The sequence below is a fragment of the Centropristis striata genome, chromosome 22 (genome assembly GCF_030273125.1).
Source record: "Centropristis striata isolate RG_2023a ecotype Rhode Island chromosome 22, C.striata_1.0, whole genome shotgun sequence".
NCBI classification, from domain to species: domain Eukaryota; kingdom Metazoa; phylum Chordata; class Actinopteri; order Perciformes; family Serranidae; genus Centropristis; species Centropristis striata.
In genome coordinates, this window is record NC_081538.1 from 17607489 (window position 1) to 17628796 (window position 21308).

At 38.2% G+C, this 21308-nt stretch overlaps 1 protein-coding gene across 1 annotated transcript; it reads right to left on the bottom strand.

Moving 5' to 3' along the window:
• Positions 1–813: 813 nt before the first annotated feature.
• selenoo2 (selenoprotein O2) lies at positions 814–14500 on the bottom strand. The gene is made up of 9 exons (XM_059325468.1): positions 13946–14500; positions 12405–12608; positions 12156–12333; positions 9654–9784; positions 9143–9420; positions 6351–6513; positions 5821–6006; positions 2415–2571; positions 814–1521 (listed from the first exon to the last, which is right to left on the bottom strand). The coding sequence occupies exons 1-9, from the start codon at positions 14377–14379 to the stop codon at positions 1345–1347; spliced, it is 1908 nt and encodes a 635-aa protein (XP_059181451.1). The 5' UTR covers positions 14380–14500; the 3' UTR covers positions 814–1344.
• Positions 14501–21308: the final 6808 nt, after the last annotated feature.

Sequence of the window (21308 nt, forward strand, 5' to 3'; positions counted from 1 at the left end):
ACTAAATAATTTTTGCCGGGGGGCCAAGCTAAGCAGTAATTCAATTCAAAAAATGGAAATTTATTGCACTATACCTTGATTGTTCCCCTTTTTTTCCTGTAAGTCGCTTTGGATAAAAGTGTCTGCTAAATGACTAAATGTAAATGTAAATTACACATAATATAGATTCATTACACACAGAATGAAACATTGTATATTTTAATATATTTAATTTCTTCTAATTATAATAATTATGGCTTACATTTAATGAAGACCTAAAATTCAGTGTCTCAAAAAAAAAAATGATATTACAAAAGACCAGTTTTAAAAAGTATGTTTAATATGGAAATGTTGGCCTCTGAAAAGTATGTCCATCTAGATGACTCAATACTTGGTTGGGGCTGTTTGACTTGAACGACTGGAAATAGATTTTTCCATGATATTCTAATTTTTTGAGATGCACCTGTAAGCTAAAGATTGGGTTATTATTTATAAAGAGTCTAACATTTAATACCTCGGATAATCTGCTTCATCAGCACTGTCTGGGTGTGGTTTGATCAGATTTGATGACAATGGTGCGGCTAAAAAAACTCAACTGCTATAATTTGATTAAACATTGCAACAAAATTAGTGACATCACCTTTTTCGAAACTAGTGACAAAAGTCTGAACGAACACACCTATCCAGACATCCTTTTGTTTAAAAAAAAAAAAAAAATTCTTTTTGGCACAAAAAATGTAGGAGCTAATTGTTTATAGTAAGAAATCAGGCCCTTTAAGATACCTAGTATGTATAGGCTTAAAACAGACACATAATTAATGAACACACTTTATTTTAAACAACATGATCTTTTATTTCAAACTTTTATAAAGAGTTGGAAAAATACCAACAATCATTTGATCTATTCTATCTACAGGAGCTTTGAGAAATGAATGGTAGTCATTTTGCTCATATTTGTGATTGACAGGTTGATCTCCAGTCAGTGTGCTCCTGGTGTTTCAGACCCAGAAAGGTCACTGTGTGACTGGTTATCTGAGCCATCATACATCATCAGCAAATCCACAGACTAGTTGTAAGGGTGATCATTCTGTTAAATTTACAGTCTAACAGTCTATGTATTCAAGAGCTTAAAACATCATGATCACACAAACAATAATCTATCACTGATAATAATCACTGATGAAACTGGAATACACTGGGTAACATAACATCCTTTCAGGAAGCAGGACAAAAGTCTGAGGTGGCAGACAATAGCAGCAGCAGTACAGTTCTCATAGGAACAACAGTGTTGTTTGCTTTGAAAACTGAAGCTTGTATGATCCACCAGTGGAACCAGACCTCTCTCCTTGACCTGTTTGGAAGGCTCTATGAGGATCAGGTGATACAAATCCTTTGTGCCCAGGCAGGAGGTCTCCTGATGTAGGCAGCAGTTAGTTCCCTCTCTGTCTGCTCCTTTTCGCCACATGTACTGGGTCCATCCAGCAGCTCCAGCCCAAATTCATCAGAATATGGTTTCTGCAGAACTTTGAGGACCGTGCTGACCTGCAGGAAAACATACAGATTAGACGACTACTATTGATCATTTAAATCTAATATAATTACAACAAACATTGCTTTACAACCTCTATTGAGACAACTCAGGTTGTTAACCCTCTGGAGTCCATGAAAGTGCCGGCACATTACTTCTTCATGAAATCATGACATAAAAACTAAGCATAATGGAGCCCTGCCTAAAGCCCTGGCTTCAAATCTTTCGGAGATAGGGTCAATATATATTTAGTATAAAAATATAGAACTAGATGTTATCCTCATTTTACTTCTTATACATGGTCGCTCATAAAGTTGTAATTAAATATTTTTGATCAATATCTTTATTAATCAATCTATTCTAAACATATCATAATGGAGATAAAAGCACAATTAACAGGGGATTGTGTCTGAAAACAAAAATTATTACAACTTTATAGGTGACCGTGTATATTACATTTGTAAACAACATAAACATCTTCACTGAGCATGACTGTGTTTTGAAATAATATAAAAATTCCAAATTTTCTAAATCAGATTTTAAGTTTTGTTTTGTTTTTTTGTTTCTTTTAGGGTTTTTTTTAATTATTTTTTTATCAGGTCATATAGAAGAGGTTGTGCTGAAAAAATGGATAGCCTCCTAGCATGGTAAACATTTTATGCGTTAGAATGAAAAGTATTAAGAAACTGACAAAACAGCCCAAGACCGCATACCATAACAGGCCTTACCAATGTATCTGTACCATTAATCTGTGTCTGTCTCCACCTAGTGGCCACCTTAACTTTAACTCATTCTATATTCACGACTTTGTGAACTGCATGTTACATTTCAGCCCAGTCTTAATGCGTCTACATATCCCAGTGGATATTTAGTAAAAGGAAAAGAAAACTACTATAGGTGTCCGAACCTCTGTGAAGTCTCCCTTTTCTGCAGCCTGAATTGCATTCTGGGCGATGTAGTTGCGCAGTACGACTTGAGGGTTGGTGCTGTTCATCACACTGAGCCTTTCCTTTTTGATGAGAAACAAGTCACTTGTGCCACCACACTCACTGGCTAAACGCCTCCTGGTATTTCAAGACAAGGGAAAGTTTTTCAAAGAAAAGTAAATTTGATTATTTATGCCATATGGAATATAGTATGCATATACAGTATATACAGTAGGTAACAATGTTGGATTCACACATGATATATGTGGAATGAATCGCCACCTCCAGGTCTGACAAGTGCCAATAGGTCAATTTGTATGCAAGTCCATGGGAAAATGACCATACTTCTCACTTAATTTATTACCTCAGTAAACATTATCATTCATATCATTTTAAACAGTATGATCTACAAAATAAATGTGCTGTATTAAAGAAGACTTTAAATGAGCGTGATGAGAATACTTAGGTAATGAATCAAGTCCTATTTTCCTATTGACTTTCCTATTGACTAAGTAAAGTCGCCCCCTTTTGGCCAATAAAAAGAATGCAGGTTTAAGGCTCTTGTGTTTTGGCTTCACTCATCAGGCCCAGAGGTTTCTGCTTGGGTACACCCTGGACAGGTTATCAGATAGAGACAGAAACACACTCACTTCTATCACATATATGAGATAAACATATTGGCCCTCATTTATCAAACGAGCGTACGTCAGAAAGTGTGCGTAAAGTGGGCGTAAGATGATTTCTACGCAAGCCTCGGCATTTATCAATATGGACGTGAGCGGACGGTACGATCAGATCTCACGTCTGCTCTCAGCTCGTGTACGCAAATCTGAGTCAGCGTGAAGTCCACAGGTCTGAGTTGGAGAATTGATCTTAGACTATAGTATCGATGCCTGGAGCTGATAAAACTCTGTGGTGTTTTGATTTTTAATAGTGACAAAGCAAAACATGTTTAGACTACATAATTTATCATTAAAACATAATCCATAAATAAATAAACCATGCGATCGTGAAATTCTTTAAACAGAATACCAGCCGAGGATATTAAATGTTGTTGTCTTCTGCTGTTTACTGTTATCCCGCTCCGACACCGGAGCGTCAGCGTCTCCTTCACCAGCGGTGCTGCCCGAATAGAAACATTTCCAATCAGCGCTGCCACACGCTCCTCTGACTAGGACATCATTATTAGTAAATGTAAAGAGGTCAATAATATATCTCCATCATAATAATAGCAATATTCGGATATTATATAGATTATTAGGCTTTATATATCACCATGTAATTACTCAAACCTCGCCGGGAGTTCAATAGTCCGCTACTCTGCTGACGGCACCACTGATTTCCTTCTTTTTCACTTTTTATGCTGCTAAACAAAACCAGTTTGTTGTGTTGCAGCTGTTGGACGTCAGCGTTTCATTTTCTGACTGAGAAATTCCTCTTCTTTTAGAATTAAAACTTACTTTAAAACATTGTTTACCTCCTTCAACCAAAAAGCTGAAAACTTCTAAGTCCGTGCTCCAAATGTAAAATAATCACTGGACTTGTTTGAGTTTATAACTATAAGTACTTTTATTTCATAAACCTCCGTCGCTGCGTTTTTCTTTAATATGTCTATATTGCCCCTATTGTTGATCGTAACGGTGCACTTTGCTAATAAAGCTGACTTTGGAGGGTGAAAAAATCCTCTTTTTGGCCGTATTGCGTCCTTCGGTGTCGTAAACTCTGAAGGCGAGTCTTCTGAATTGGGTATATATTAGGGCGTGGTATTTAAATGACGCTTGTTTCGAGCCGCCACATTTATCAACAGCCGATCATTCTTACGCTGTGATTGGAGAGATACGATCGTTTGATAAATCACACGTGGACCCTGTCGTAAGACGAAATATACACTCAGATCTGCGCTCGTTTCAATGCTCGCTTGATAAATGAGGGCCACTATGTGTAGAATAAATATACATTTCTATGTCATTATCATATATGTAACTATTTAAAATGATAACATTAGCATTAAATTGGCATTAGCATAAGTTATATTTTTGGCTGCCCATCATATGTAAGTCAGAATTTGCCAGTGTGGTCTGCCTAACTACGTTTGCAAGTGTGTAGTACATTGTTTGCCTTTAAAAACAGCTGCCTTGTTGTGGGTAGTGTAAACGCAAATTTTCATAGACTTCTTGGCCAATTGAGTAATAAGATATTGTCCCAACAGCTAACAAAATGTTACAAAAAAACAACAAAAAAACAAAAACCCTTGAGGCTGGAGGTTTGCCAAGTCGCTCAGGTTTTTGGGGGTTTTTTTACACCTCTGCGCCTCTTTTTTGGTCGGCGTACAGCATCTGACACCAGTAGGCAGCTGTCACACACTGACTCAGTTGGTTTTTGCTGACTCATGTAACCGTATCTGTACTGGGTGTTGACACCACTGCATGTCCGTTATTAACCCTTGTCACCCCTGTGAGAAGTGTTTCAGTGGCAGTTCCTAATTTTTGTTAACAGAAATACCCGTTTGTGTGAAAGTCATGCCTGACCAAAAGACATCAGTCTGCATCCGCTTCTGCTTTGCTCTGTGTTGTACTGTATCCTTTATAAAGGGTTTAATAAATAATCACAAAGACTGGGTTGGAGTCCAGTCTCTTTATTTCCGATTTCCAATGACAACGCCATTGAGCTGAGGGTATCTGCAGAGTCATAGTGTTATAAAAATTACATTATACTGGGCTGTTCACATAATGTATTGTGTTGTGTAACCTAGTCATATAGGATGATTTAGTTATGTGGTTCAGATGTCCCTCATATGGCTATATGTTTAGGACACATGCATTGTGTGTCATTAACATGCTTAAATGTTCTAGGAAATGTCTGTTATATGATTTGACATGTTAAATGATCTGTAGGATGGGCAAATTGGATTTAAAGAGTAATTGGACATTTGCCAGCCTTCTATATGTCCGGGGTACACATCAGTGTTACACTGATGACTTCTCTGTTCTAAGATGAATGGGTCAAGGAAGGGTCAAACTTAGTAGAGAAGAGAGACACTCAAGACACCTGTGGGGTCAGAGAAGGGCCGAGAGGTTTTCCCCTCGCCTACAAACAAGAAAGTTTATGAAAGATGCCGTTTGATTGAACATCTGTGTAACCACATGATTGAATTGCCTAGAATTATGACAGAGACCGCCCATTGTAAGAAGCATATAAACTAACTGTTGGGGCTCTTGAGGGTGAGCCTTTTACTCTGTAACCTCAGCTGTTGTGTTGCACTGTGAAACGCTCCTTCTTGTACAAGAATAATAAATTCAACTTAAACTCTGATACTCTGAATCCGATCCTCTTTATTGAAAGAAAAATTCTTAATACACATAGGGTTAAAAAAAATATTTTTTTTACCTGTATCGGCTAACCCAGCGAATCCAGTCATCACGTTGCTTCTTCTTAAGCTCATACTCGTCCGTCTCGAGCAGCTCCTTTAGTCGTCCCATGCGTTCCAGTTGCTGGGACACAGCTGGCGTGTCTGCCACCATCCCAAACATGACTGGGTTGGTTTGTGCCATGGACAGAATCATCGCCAGTTCACTAGAAATTGAGACAAAGTCAGAAGTAAGTGATGTTGATAACAGATATAGCTCTTGTCGTAGATGATGTTTCATGCTGGCCTGCTACTGTCTCCACATAAATCCTTACATTTCACTTACATATTGTCTTGGTTAGCTTTTTCCCCAAAATGCTAGCATATAAAAGGAAATAACAAATTAGAGAATGAGAGAGATTAAGTCATTGGAAAACAGTGCTCTGCTCATTGAGAATTAAATGTCTGTTTATGAGGAGTATATGGTGGGGCAGCTAGACTTTATATCCTTGTTTTAGAGTAGCTGCTCAGTGAAGAAACATGTGTATCCAACCACCATACACTCCCTTACCGGTCCTCCATAGTTGGCTTATTAGCCACCTTTAGCTCCTCAATAGAGGCACACTGCTCTAGGATGAGGTCCACTACTGGTCCCACTGTGGCCCCCTCACTGACGCACTCCTCAGGCCAGGGGACACGGCTCAGCAGGCGGAAGGTATTGGTGAAATCTGCACCTGGAAACACATTATGTTATAGTACCGAGACTGCTAAAACATAGCATGTAAAATTTTATACATTTCTATAATATTACACATTACCAAAATGTAAAATGTACAATAAGATCACCCACCTAAATGACAGAATAGGTCGTTTGTAGATACCAGTGGTGGAAAGTAACTAAGTACATTCACTCAAATATTGTACTTAAGAATAATTTTAAGGTACTTGTACTTTACTTGAATATTTCCATTTTTATGTAACTTTCTACTCCACTACATTTTGAGGCAAATGTTGTACTTTTTACTACTCTACATTTAGCTGACAGCTTTAGTTACTTTTCACGTCAACTTTTTTTTTTTTTTTTAATTAAACCTCCTAACAGTATATTAGCTAGTTTAAATGAGCGAGCCCTATCTGGACAGCAGTAAAATGCTGCTAACATAAATCCATCAATAACAACAATACAACAATATATTTGGAATATATAAAAATCTGAGTGGGTCTATTCTGCATAACCAGTACTGTTACTTTTGATACTTTAAGTACATTTTGATGCTGATACTTTTGTACTTTTAGATCAGTAAGTTTTGAATTCAGGACATTCACATGTAGTGGAGTTATTTCACAGTGTGGTATTAGTATGTTTACCTAAGTAAGGGATCTGAATACTTCTTCCACCACTGGTAGATACCACCCATAACAACCCATATGAGCGTTTCGCTGGTATGGTGCAGATCGTTTTAAAAATAGCATACATGTAATTATACATACACATACAATTTGCGGTTTCAGTTTTGTTGAATTTGGGCCTCTAATCAAGGTTTAGGGCAAAAAACTTCCTGGTAAGGCATAATAAAAGAGTTTGAAAAGTAAAGAAATGTACTTTAGGAAAGGCAGGGCAGACCCAGCACCACTCTACATAAACGGAGACTGTGTAGAAAGACTCTTTAAATTCCTCGGGGTGTACATCTCTGACGACCTCTCCTGGGCTGCTAACACCACAGTGTTGTGGCAGTGAAGATGGTACAGCAGCGTCTCCACTTCCTGAGAATACTCAGAAAAAAAAAACAGACGAGAAGCTGCTGGTTGCCTTCTATCGTGCTACCGTCAGGAGCATCCTGGCATACTGTATCTCAGCTTGGTATGCTGGTTGCACAGCAGCGGACAGAAGAGCATTGCAGAGAGTGATAAATACTGCACAGAAGATCACTGGCTGCTCTCTGCCCAGCCTGGAGGACACCACCACCCCGGTCATCATCTGTTTGACCTGCTGCCCTCCGGCAGGCGCTCCAGGTCACATAAAACACAGACAAACAGACTGAAGGATGCTTCTTACCTCGAGCTATCACCACCATAAATACTCTTAAATGCAATAATATTATAGTGCAATATATTTATATTTATATTCATATTATCTAATAAATACCTCTACATGGTACCACTCATCCTCTATCACCACCCAACCTATTTATTCTATATTCAACATTTTTGCCATTCAATTATTTATTCTTGTTGTGATATTTTATACCTTTTATACCTCTATACCTTATTGCCCTTAAGTGTTTGTGTGTTGTTGTTCTAAATTTGTTTTGTGCACTATGGGAGCTGCACTCTAATTTCGTTGTGCTATGTACAATGACAATAAAGACTATTCTATTCTATTTTATTCTATTCTACATAAATGTGTTGGGATCACACGTAAGTCACAGATGGGATTTTGAACTGTTTTTCAGGGTTAATGCACATATCTCCATCTCAGCTTCTCTTTTCTCCTGCAGTCTCTCCCAGGAGACACAGAACCTGATTTTCCAGAAAAAAAGGCCTCCAGCTTGAAAGAAGACCGTATAGGACAGGCTTGAGCCTGTTTGTGGCAATGGAATGTACCCAACAAGACAGTTCTTCCAGCTGTTCCCTGCCTTCTTCACCAAAGGATTCCCTAATCCCTTCATGGGATGGTCGTAAAGTACTGGGCTTTAAATAAGGTAGAAACAAACACAAGGCTAAGCACATTTTAACCTGTAATTGATGGTTTTAGTTTTATGTGTGTTGTTAAGTACTATTATTGTGATATTTGTGTAGCCACACCACTTGAAGTTGAATGTTAGTCATTTTACACAGACAGAAGGTTGTGCAATTCAACTCTACTTTACAAACTCAATTTACTCAATAATTCATAATTGGCAGCCATATTGACACACACATACACACACACACTCACCCTTTCTCACATTTCCACACTGTCCCTTTAGATTAGACGTTGTGTGTTTGTTTGCTTTACTTTGCTTTGGTTTTTTGAATAAATACTTCTTTTGGATTACACATGCTGTCCTTTTATTGTTGTGCTTGTATGAGTGAGATGCCAGCCTCTTCTAGGAAAAGAATTCCAAATTCCTTCAACCATTACTAAATATGAATATGGTCATTTCATTATAGGTATTAAGTTAATTATTAGTCAGAGTTTGAAATTTGGTAATTTGGTTTGGTAACTTTATGAGACTGATTTAGGTGAACTGGCAATCTTTTCTCAGAGTGGTGCCCCATTTCATTTATTATGATTAATAATTATAAAAAAAAAAAATTCTACCTCTACAGATGACCTTTTCTGAGGGGGGGACCAGCCTACTATGTACTGTTATTCTGTACCAGTGTTGTGCATGAGGCGCAGTAGGTCTGATATGAGCTCTCGGTCCTCTGCCTCTTCTTTTCTCACAAGGCCCAGCTTTTTCCTCATGATACTCAGGTAGAATGCGTCGTATGTGGGCTCGAATTCATCCAGCACAGCCCCTGCCTCAGCTGCATCCAGCTCAGAGCCCAACGCCTCTGCCAGGCGAGCCATGTTCCAGCGGCACACAGATGGCTGGGCTTGGTAAGAGTAGCGCCCTCTTTTGTCCGACTTGTTGCAAACGAAATCTGGATCAAATCTAACACACGTAGGAGAGTTTTCATACAAAATATATTTTAGGTTACAATATGAAGTCCTCTTTCTAGTTACTGTATGTCTAAACAGATTGTGATCTCAATTTTTTAACCATTTTACTGAGTTTGCCCTTATTGAGTGGAGCAGAAGAACTATTTTTCTTAGAGTGTGAGTGATCTAACTGGTAAATGTATAAGATACTGGTGAAATAAATAAATTCCACTTCAAGCATCTTACCTGTCCATGAAACCAAAGGGCCCATAATCCAGAGTAAGACCCAAGATGCTCATGTTGTCTGTGTTAAGGACGCCATGGCAAAAGCCAACACATTGCCACTGGGCCACTAGTTTAGCAGTTCGCCTCATCACCTGGGGATAGAGATTATTATTACAGTTATTATTATTCAAATATTTTTATTGCTTTTCACATTATACACTCACAGTAGTACTGAACTCAAACTCAAAAGAAGACCCTACACTGAGGGATGGGAGTTCCTCCTCAAAATACTTTAAATATGGTTGCCAAACTTTGCAATATCTATGGGTAGTGCCCCGGGTAGTGTATTTAAGTTGTTCAAGTTTGAGATGGGACATCACCTCCTCCACCCAACGCCGTAGGGGGGCGTAACCTTCGTCCAACTAAAAAGTATCAGACGCCGAGCCAATACAGTGGAGAATGCTATAGCCTCAGCCTGGTGCCTATGGTGTCTCTTGAGGGACGACCCTAAATAATGCAGTCAGTGGGTTGGGACTGACAACCTTATTACACATATATGAAAAAGTGTCAAATATACGTGTCCAAAATAGAGCCAGTTTCGGGCAGAACCAAAACATGTGACTGAGGGTAGCTGGGTCCTGTCTGCATCTGATGCAGGTCGGGTCTAAACCAGGGTAGAGATTGGCTAGCTTACTTGCAGATATGATGATCACAGTTACGATACATATCATTTCAGCATCGTCATTGCTATGTGTGATGTGTGAAAATAAAAAAAACTGTTCCCATTTTCTATTACTAATGTTACCAGCCGTTTGGTGTTGTAATGGGAAGTGAGACTCTGTGAGACCTGTACCTCTATGTGTAAACGAACATTAAACAAACATTGTTTAATGTTTAAAACATTAAACAAACAACAAACAAACATTGACCTTTTTCTTTATTTTACTGTCTAAATGATATGAAGTTGTCACTCTGGGATAGGCAAGTGTAAAACAATGTATATGTAACTGTGTGAAATTATATAATGCAATGAACACTCTTGAACTCTATTTTTTTTTTGTCTCTTGCTCCTGTATTGTTTTTGCATTTCAAAGTTCTACTTACAACCTGGTTATGTTCCACCAACGCGAAATGCGAATACTTGTAATCCCCCCCCCCCCCCCCCGGTCAGTTAAGATTTTATAAATCTTTTATAATTAACATGTTCAAAAAGTCTCCCTGTGATTAAAGTGCAACCAACGTGCATGCACATTTGAGTGGGATGCCAGAGTGACATATTCTGATAAGGGTCTATACAATCCAAAGTCAAAAGAAGTTGGAACGATGTGTTCAATGTAATGAAAATGTATAGTTTCTAGTTTATATTGACAAATCTTAAAGTTCATCAAGGCCAAATGCATAAATCAAATGATCATATTTTGCTTTATTTATGTTTCAGATAATGTCGATGTCACACATTTTATATGTAGATAAGATTTTCCAATTTACTATTGAGCATTTTAAAAGCATTTTCTGTAATAATCTTGATTCTTGGTTCTGTCTTCTCTCTGAAGCAGACAGTGATTTGTGTAAACAATTTCTTTTTTTAGCCTTTCTCACAAGAGGGCTGAAGGTCTGCTGCTTTGCCGAACCACGGATTTCCAAAGATAGGCTCAAGAATGTTAAGGGGGAGGGCCAGACCAGGCAGGATATGACATGTTGGTAAACTTGCATCAAGAGAAAACAGAGAGAGGAAGAGAGAGGAGGGGGAGGAATTCCTGGAACCAGGGTTGTATCATAACTGTTAAGAATAGACAATCCAGCTCAACTATTCACAGCAGAGCTGCTGCAGTACAAAAGCTAGTTGCCTGTTTAAAGCTAATAGAGTGAAAGAAGCCAGAGGTCTCCCATCTATGGTTAAAACACTAATCTATAGAGCCTTACTGATATGGGATTTTTGAGACCAATACCGATATTAATTTTACAGGAAAAAATGTATAAATTACCTTAATGCCAGTTGATAAAGAGAATTTTTGAGCTGCAATGAATAAGACATTTTCTGTGTGGATTGTGCACTGATTTTGCATCTATGTGACTCTGCAAAGGCTGCTATCTTAAACAACTAACTTTATTTAAGAATATTTAACATGAATATACACTTTTATACAATATGCAAACAATGTATAACATTGTCAACTGATTCTAAGAATATACAATGAGAAAATAAAGAATAAATACAAATAAAATAAAAAGCTAAATAAACACGAGTATCATATGTTCAAAATCCACCCAATAATTATAATTATAAAATTAATTTTAAAATGATTATTTCCAAAAAGAGCTATTTAAATAATCTGAAAAAAATCCTGTATTTTCTGTTCCTGTTGCAATAAAGCCTTTATATATAAACATCGCATTTTCAGTTTCTTCCAATATCATGCAGCCCTAAAAGAAGCCTCAAAATGAAAAAACACCTTCATGAAATGAAACAACCTAATGGGGGACAAATCAGTGCAGAGCTAATGTTTGACATTCTGTTCTCACCTCTCTGAAGAAAGCCATATTCCTCTCTTTACGGTTGCTATGAGTCTGCTGGATCCAAGGATAAAAAGTCTCAATGGTATAATCCAGCAGCTGAGCACGAATGTCATGCCGGCCTGCACTGGGACCCTGCAGACCTGAGAACTCATCTCGGCCCAGAAAGATCTCAAAAGATCCAAATCTAAAGCAAGACAGAGACATAATAAAGCACATGGATCCACAGATAACATTTGTGTCTAAAATGTTTTGTACCTGATGAAGGAAGGGGCGAGACGCAGGACGACTGAGCAGCGCTCAGGAACGCGCCTGCCACTGTTGAGTGGATCTCTGCTGACATAGAGGTCAGAGGTCACGAGGGAGGCTGCACGGGTGCTGGGTATGCCCAGGGCGGCCATGGCCTCGCTGCACAGGAACTCTCTGATGCTAGAGCGGAGCACCTTCCTGCCATCACCATCTCTGAGACAGTGAGTTACAGATTTTGTGTCAGTGTTAGAAATAATCTGTTATTCTGTCTCTGTTGTCTGTGCATGGGGATCACTATCTGAATGACTAGGTCACTGTCTGTGCCTGCGTCATTCAACTGTGTGTGTGCCCTCTCTCTATGCATTTATAGATTAATCATGTAAGATGCTTTGATACAATGATCATGTGCTAATATTGTTTTAAAACTATGATTACTCTAAATACATTTATTCCAACTGCTTAAACTCAGTAAGATTCTATCATCATAAAAGGATATATTATATGTGGACATTGAAAAATCTGTGTCTCCACGAATATCTCTGCAAGTCATAACAAGGCAGGGGGTTGTGTTGAATGTTTTGGTAACAGGTCAAGTCACGAACATGATGTGTTAGGTGACATGGCGTGTCCACAATATTGATTAAAACTGACGAATCAACAGTTCGAGAGGGACAAACCTTCTGGAGAGTTCTACCCACATCCTTAGTAAAACATTGTTAGGCTATAAAAAAGGGTTCAAGGGACAAAAGGGGGTCCAGACTTCATGGACTGATCCGCCTTAATTTTGTAAATCAGGGAAGTGATGTTTGAACCCAGAGACAGAAACTGCACATTTCATGACGTATTGTAATAAAATTATGTTAAACTGAGAACTTGGACGTCTCCTGCTCATCATTCCCCATCAAATGATCTGCGCAGAGAATTGGTAAGAGGATTTACTGTTGGAGTCAGATAATTTAATTTTAAATTTACTTTACACACTTCTGTTACTCATGAGGTGCTCACCTGGAATGGTTTTCAGTTAACAGTTGCACCTTTCTTGCCATCTTAACCAAAAGGTGGCTACTTTGAAAATATATAATATAAAACACTTTTATGTTTACTACTTAATTCCATATGCGTTTCATCATAGTTTGATGTTGTTAATATCAATCTACAATGTCACAAATGTAATGAGATATTAAAGAAAAACTTCCAGACTTATGACTGGTACTGTAATTCAAGGATAAAAGACAATCCTAGATATCTTATACTATGTGTGTTAAGTCTTTACTGGTTTGACTCACACACAGTTGTTAAGCAATAGAGGACACATTTAATGTGTGCCAAGCACTTAAGCTCTTAAGCAGCTCTCCTTGGGTTAAAGCATTCACATGACTGAGGATAGCAAGGCTTATGAAAGACTGTCTGTGTGACCTGCTGGGATGGAGATATTCTCACTTGGAAAATGTATCAATCAGTTGCACCAATACATATATTATAACTTATTTCTGGGTTGGATCATAGTACATAAACTGCCTCAGGTGTTTTGTATGAGATGGTAAAATTACCTGGAGTAAGGTGTGACTCCTGCGCCCTTCACCTGAATCTCCCATCTCCCATTGGTACCCGTGTCCACCTCCCCCAGGTACATCACAGCTCCATCTCCCAGTTGTCCCGCAAACAAGCCGAACTGGTGCCCGCTGTAACAGTGCGCAGCCGGCTCGGAGCCCGGCAACAGCCTGGAACCACTCAAATACTCCGGTCCCAGGGGGGTACCCAACACATCCTGTATACTGAGACCGAGCAGGGCCAGCGCTGACTGGGACAGGGCCACGAAGGTCGGCCGTACCAGAGGCTGAAGAGCCCGAATCCTGGAAAAACATGCTGCTGGAACCGTTCGGCAACCGGGCTCCTCCGAGTCATCCACCGGCAGCTTCTTCAGCGCGATGTTGTTGAAAAGTAAGTGCTCTAGAACCGTGGATCCGCACCGAGAGGGATCCATGAAGACCTGAGTTCAATACAACCCAGTCGGGCATAATCAGGGCTGTGTGGTGGCGTTTTGTACAGCACTTTGTAACACTTCAGAAAGCTTCCAGAAGCATGAAACAGGCCACATGACAGCTTAAAGATTAAAAAGTTTACTCTTAAGGTAGAAATGTATGGAAGCTGAGAAAGGCCTCACTTGCAATTATTTTTTAATGCCCTTATCCTGAGAAAATAAGATAAATGGCCTATGTTACCTCGAGAAAAGACAACTTTCTTATCCCAAGATATAATTATTTACTCCTTTTGAGAAAACAAAAGTTTGTCTGCTTGTATTACTTGAAACATTTGGTTCGTGTTTAATTTGGGGTTTCTTGGAAAAAAAAATTGCCCTCATTTATCAAAGGAGTGTAGAAACGAGCGCAGATCTGAGTGTATATTTCATCTTACAACGTGTGATTTATCAAATGATCGTATCTCTCCAATCACAGCGTAAGAATGATTGGCTGTTGATAAATGTGGATATATATATATATATATATATATATATATATATATATATATATATCAAAGGATATATATATATATATATATATATATATATATATGATATATACCCGATTCAGAAGGCTCGCCTCCAGAGTTTACGTCACCGAAGGATGCAATACAACCAAAAAGAAGATTTTTTTCCCCCTAAGGTTGGTCAGCTTTATTAGCAAAGTGCACCGTTACAAATAACAACAGGAGCGAAATACACACTTTACAGAAATATGCAGTAACAGAGGTTTATGAAATAAAAGTACTTATAGTTATAAACTCCACTCCACAAGTTCACTGAATATTTTACATGTGGAGCACGGACTTAAACGTTTTCACAGCCTTTTGGTTGCAGCCAGGGGTTAAACAATGTTTTAAAGTAAGTTTTATTTCCAAAAGTAGAGGAATTTCTCAGAGGCAGAAAGTGAAACTCTGACGTCCAACAGCTGCAACACATCAAAATGGTTTTGTTTGGCAGCATAAAAAGTGAAAAGGAAGGAAATCAGTGGTGCTGTCAGCAGAGTAGCAGTGGGCCATTCAACTCCTGGTGAGGTTGGAATATTTCATTTATACATTGTGATATATTAAGCCTAATTGCATATATAATATGCAAATATTTTATTACTATGATGGAGAGATATTATTCACTTCTTTACATTTAGTAATAATTCAGTCCCAGTTAGAGGAGCGTGTGGCAGCATCGATTGGAAATGTTTCTATTCGGGGACGTCCGGCTAGTATTCGGGTTAAAGATTTTCACGGATGCAGGGTGTAAAAAAAAAAAAAAAAATGATCAAGCAAAATCCAGGATAAAATAAATTTCCCTCACAATGTGATGGTATTTTCTATTTAATTTGAACCAGTCAGTCAAAATCATGGCTGTATGGTGGCACTTGGTAACACTTGGTAACACTTCAGACAGCGTTCAGAAGCATGAAACAGGCCACTGTAGTGATAGGTAGTGCCAGTAGGGGGCAGTGCAACCTCAAGGTGGGGCTCCGTCAGGTTAAAGGTTACAAGAAGAAGTAAGTGCTGGTGTGTTCAACAAGTTCTGCAAATAAACAGCTAGCTGGAAGCTAGCAGAAAGTTCTATCTGATTCTTCATGTAAGAACATAACAGCCACATCAGCTTAAAGACCAAAAATATTACTTTTAACGTAGATGTGTATGGAAGCTGAGAAAGGCTGTGCTTGCAGTTATTTTTTTATTGCCTTTATCCTGAGAAAATTAGATAATTAGCCTAGTATGTAGAGAAAAGACAACTCTCTTATCCCAAGATATAATTATTTACTCCTTATCATGAGAAAACCAAAGGTTGTTTGCTGGTATGACTTAAAATGTTTGCTGTGTGTTTATTACAGGGTTTCTTGAGAAAAGAAAATGTTTTTCCATCTCAATGTGGTGGTATTTTCTTTTCTTTTTTTTCTGTGTGGTGGCATGCTTTATAGCACTTTGTAACATCAGAGACAGCATTCAGAAGCATTAAAACAGACCAAATGACAGCTTAAAGATCGAAAAGTTTACTATCAAGGTAGCTGAGAAAGGCAGCGCTTGCAATCTTTTTTTTTTTTTTATCCAGAGATAATTGGATAATTAGCCTATGTTACATGCATGAATAGAGGGGGTGAATCCAGGTCTTGTGCAATGCTATTTTTCCATGTAATACCATATCTGGGACGGGTACCAAAACCCAGCATAAAACAGTCCCAAATGACTACAGACTGGAGGATTAATAAAGGCCAGCATGAACTGTTTATAGGTTTCTTTTTAATGTTTTGGTGTAATATAATATCAGGCTGCAGCCTTTCCTCTGCTTGCTGACGGGGCTGTGCTTCTATACGCTACGCTAGTTACAGCGACATGCGGTTGTTTCTAATCTCATTTACAACCCACAGGAGGGCATTTTTTTTAAATGAGTGCACCTACCACTTGCAGAAGATCAACAGGTCTCTATCCACTTTCCTTTACACTCACAATTCACCATGATATGAAGGGGAGACAGAAAATAATCTTGTGTAGGCTCAGTTGTTCTTGGTTTCACAGCCTACATGTACATTTAAATGAAATTAGTATTAAGTTAGACATTTTTTGGGAAAATTGGAGGCAAAATGTGGACAAGTTATGGACAAATATGCTATGAATGTACATGAGTATAGGTTTAAGACCAAAAGAGATGTTGTTTCATTTCAACTTTTTTACTGTCTTCAGGCGAAATGAACTGTTGCCCTCCCTCCACTGGATTAACATTTAGGACTCAATTCTCTCATCTAATCTTATTTGGGGGGAAAGGAAAGAAGACATTTTACTCATTTTCTAATAAAGCTCGCCTTATAATAGGCTCTGAGAGGGCCTGAAAGCCTTGCTCATCACACCATATGGTCTGCAATCAACAGCACCCTTTACTGGAACCATTCTACAATGCATTACGTGGGAAGCAATTAGTAAACAACAAACTCCGGATGTGTGTCACTGAAGAAGGCACAGGAAATACTTTTAACATCAAGTACATCAGCAAGTTTGATCCTTAATCATGACTCCATGTTTGTCCTATAGATCTCCAAATTTGTCCTTGTCTCCATTAAATTTTATTTATTTCTTTGTTTTTCTCCCTGGTTTCTTGCTGCTGCCTTTTTCAAATTCATCTACCTTCATATTCTTCTAGTTTGCTAGATGCTGCTGCTGACAATTTAAAAAAGATGAAAAACTTGATAAGGACATTAAACTGCCTGTGATTTTTAGAAATACCTTTTTACATACAATAAGGTAATAACTGGTTGTTGATGCAGCCTAAGCAAATTAAATAACCATTTGCAAGGCACACTGGGTGTGCAGACTGTGAGAGAGCGTGTTACAAATCTAATTTTCTGTATTACTGTGCAGACAGCAGCGGGATAAACATGCGATGGCTGGAATAAGTTGGACCCTTGAGGGTTTTCCGGAAGCAATGGGTTCTGTTAATGTCTTCTAATGTTGGGAGTTGTGGTTGATCACACCATGGTCTAATTAGAGCAGCTTATTGTTCTGAAATATTTCAGTACTCAGTGGCACACCAGTAAAAGCCAAATAAAACAAGGATGAATCTTCAGTCGACTTCTGTTTTCTGAGGGAGTGAAATATTTGCTGCAGGGGGATGCCTTAAAATATTAGACTTAGATTCATGAATCAGACCATGTGAAATCTATGAGAACATTGAGGAAAATACAGAGACATGTTCCACCTTGTCCATGATGATAATGACATAGTGGTTGTGTGAGTAAGTCTCAGTGATAAATTATATTCTGGTAGGATCATCATTTTAATAACTGGTCAGGGCTTAGATGAGAACATTGCAATCACTTTGTAATTGACACTTTTATCCAAATCGACAAATATTTGAGAGTTCATACAATACAAGCAAATATGAAGTCACAAGACAACACAGGAGTAAGTGCCATGGGTTAAGTATGAGTCCATTAGGACGTATGTGCTATCAGGCATAAGGATAGTGCACATAGTAATAAAAGTGTTTTTTTAAGGTGTTCAGTAGTCTCTTCTTAAAGATTGAGGGAGTCAGGAGATCAGATGGAGTTTGGAAGGTCGTTCCACCACCAATGAACTACAGAGGAGAAGACTTTAGTTTGATACATAGGACCCTACAGAGGCGTATGATTTGGGTTTTTTTATGTGGGTTATTGACTTCTGGGTATCTTAACCTCACTGTCAGGGGGGGCAGATATTTTTTTCTTTATAGGCCTGTACATTGTGCATTTTTGTGGCCTACAATATACTGATCAGCAGTGAAAAAAAATGAAAATACTTTTGAAAAAATAAATTAATGGGGGGGGGGGGGGGGGGGGGTACCTGCAGGAGAAGCAGTAACAAATAATCTGATTATATGCAACCCATAACCCAACAATTTTTAATATTTTACACATATACTATTATATAATACATTTTATATAATACCTTTTACTGTCACACATTGTACAACAGAATTAAGTGCAATTCTATTAAGATCTGATCTGAGTTTATAAAATATATCTAAAAAATATATTTTTTAGGTGGTATTCTTTATGGTAACCCTAACCTAACCTAACCTAACCGAGGGTTAGGTTCGGGTTAAAACGGAAGGGTTAGGGTCTGTCACACCGTGGTGAGGTCTTGGGTTTTTTATGTTTTGGTCTCGTCACTGCTTTTATTTTGAAAAGTAACTCTCCTCTCGTTTCAGATCACCTGCCCCTCCCTGTGTGTGTCACCTGCCTGAGTGTCTCCCCTAATTACCAACTGTGTTCACCTGGTGCTTCCTCCCTCATGTGTTAAATAGTCTGTGTCTCCCTTGTCCTGTGCCAGTGTGTCGTTTTTCGTCTCGCCAGCATTTCCACAGTTCTTGTCATCGCCACAGTCATCTGCCTTGCTTCGTTTTCAAGTTTGTTCTCCTCGTAAGAGTGATTTTCTTTTGTAAATTTTCACAGCTTAGCTGCTCCCTTAGTTTGTTAGTTGTTTAGATTGCCTTTTGTTTTTCCTCCTTAAGAGTGATTTTGTGTTATTTAGTTTTTGCCCTTAGATTGTTCCTCCATTTTACGGAGTGATTTTTAATTTAGTCTTTTTCCCTGTTTAGATTTTCCTCCCTTTTGGAGCGCCTTTTGTTTATTAGTATTTTAGTTTGTCCCTTTTATCCCCCTTTCCCTTGTCTAGTTATTTGTTCTTTACCCCATAGGATAGTTTGCCCTGAGATCAGGATAGTCAGGAGTTTAGTGTTTTTCCCTCTTTGCAGGGATTATTATTGTTAGGTCCTTTAGACTGTTAATGTTCATAGCCTTTTTGTTTCCTCTGTTCGGGGAGTTCCTCTTGCTGACCAAGTATCTAAATAAAGTGCTTTTGACATACTCTGAAATATCTCTGCGTCTGAGTCCTGCTTCGAGCCCGGCCTGACAGGGTCAGGGTTAGGGTTAGGGTTTGCCCTAACCCAATATTACGATTCACCATGGCAACAGCTAAAACAAATCGTTTAATTGGAAATCCTCACGTGAACACATTTTTAGAAGAAAAAGAAACACGGTTGCAGCTGCAAAAGAGAAGAATTAATTGCTGCTTGAGTCAATGCGTCAAGTTTGAATTTAGTTTAGTTTTTGAATTTATTTATTTCAGATTTATTCCCAAGTATAATATTACAAGTTAAAACTGGCAAAATGGTATTGAACCTAAACTTTATTTCATTTAGTTGTAATCCTGATGTGGAAGCAGCTAAAAATTAAATAACAGGTACATAGGTTTAACAGGTTCATGGCTGTATTTCATTGTATTCATATTTGACTGATTTAAGTAAATATAATTCAGTGGCTATTTCAATGTGCAGTGTTTGTGACATGCAAGTAACCGGCTGATTAATGTGTCTTGAAGTGTGATTTGAATCAAAGTGGAAATGATATGGCATGTCTGTCTCTGAAAGGAAGGGGAAAGAGAAGCACGGTTTCAGTTATCTGTCTTTCTGTAACGAAAACTCTAGAAGTTTCCCTCATATCATGGTTGAAATACCCACCCACTTCCTGGAACATGCCCAGATGGTACAGAAAAGTGGTTTCAACTTTCACTGTGGGACTTTGTCAGACTGCTCAAGAGCTGCAGACAAGTGTTGGCTGCAGTTGCAACACTGTAAACAATTGTCTTGTACATTAACAGTAAAATACTGGCAGCAGGGTTGCCAGCATTCTACTGTTAATTTGGCAGTTCCCCTACTGTTATCTACTTTACAGGATTTTACTGTGATAAAACCACAAACTGAATTACAGTAAAGTCCTGCAGTTCATTGATTTTTACAGTAGACTAAAAGTGCTGAAGCGAGTTGCAATGAAAGCCAATTACTATGAATTAAGCGCTGTCTTTTCTGTAATCTCAGTAATTTTAATATACCAAATACTGAATGAGTTAGTTAAGTAAAATACAGCCATTGAAAAAGTGTACAAGAAGAGACTTAGAAAATATCAGTTATATAACCTTTATTTAAAAATGATCAGTATTAACAGGATGTCCATTTACTGAATACATACAGAGGATGATTAGACGAGGAGTTGGGGGTAAGGTGAGGGTATTCTCGACGTCATCAACTGTGGCAGACAACTGTAGGGCACAGACGATATAATTGTAGTGAGAACAGTTTTGTAAGAACTACTGTAATGGAGTTTTTTCACTTTTTTTTTTTTTTTTACTTCTGGTCTCATCTTTTACTGGACTTTTTATCTTTGTAATTAAACTTTCGAACACACATAACACACTTGAAAACTGAATTTGGAATATTGTTATGAATTCTCATGTGCCTTACATATGCGGATAGAGTGGTATATTCAATAGAACAGACCTGACATAGAAATATTTGACAGTAAATCCAACAGTGATGAAATAAAAAAAACTGACAATACACACACCAAAAAGCGG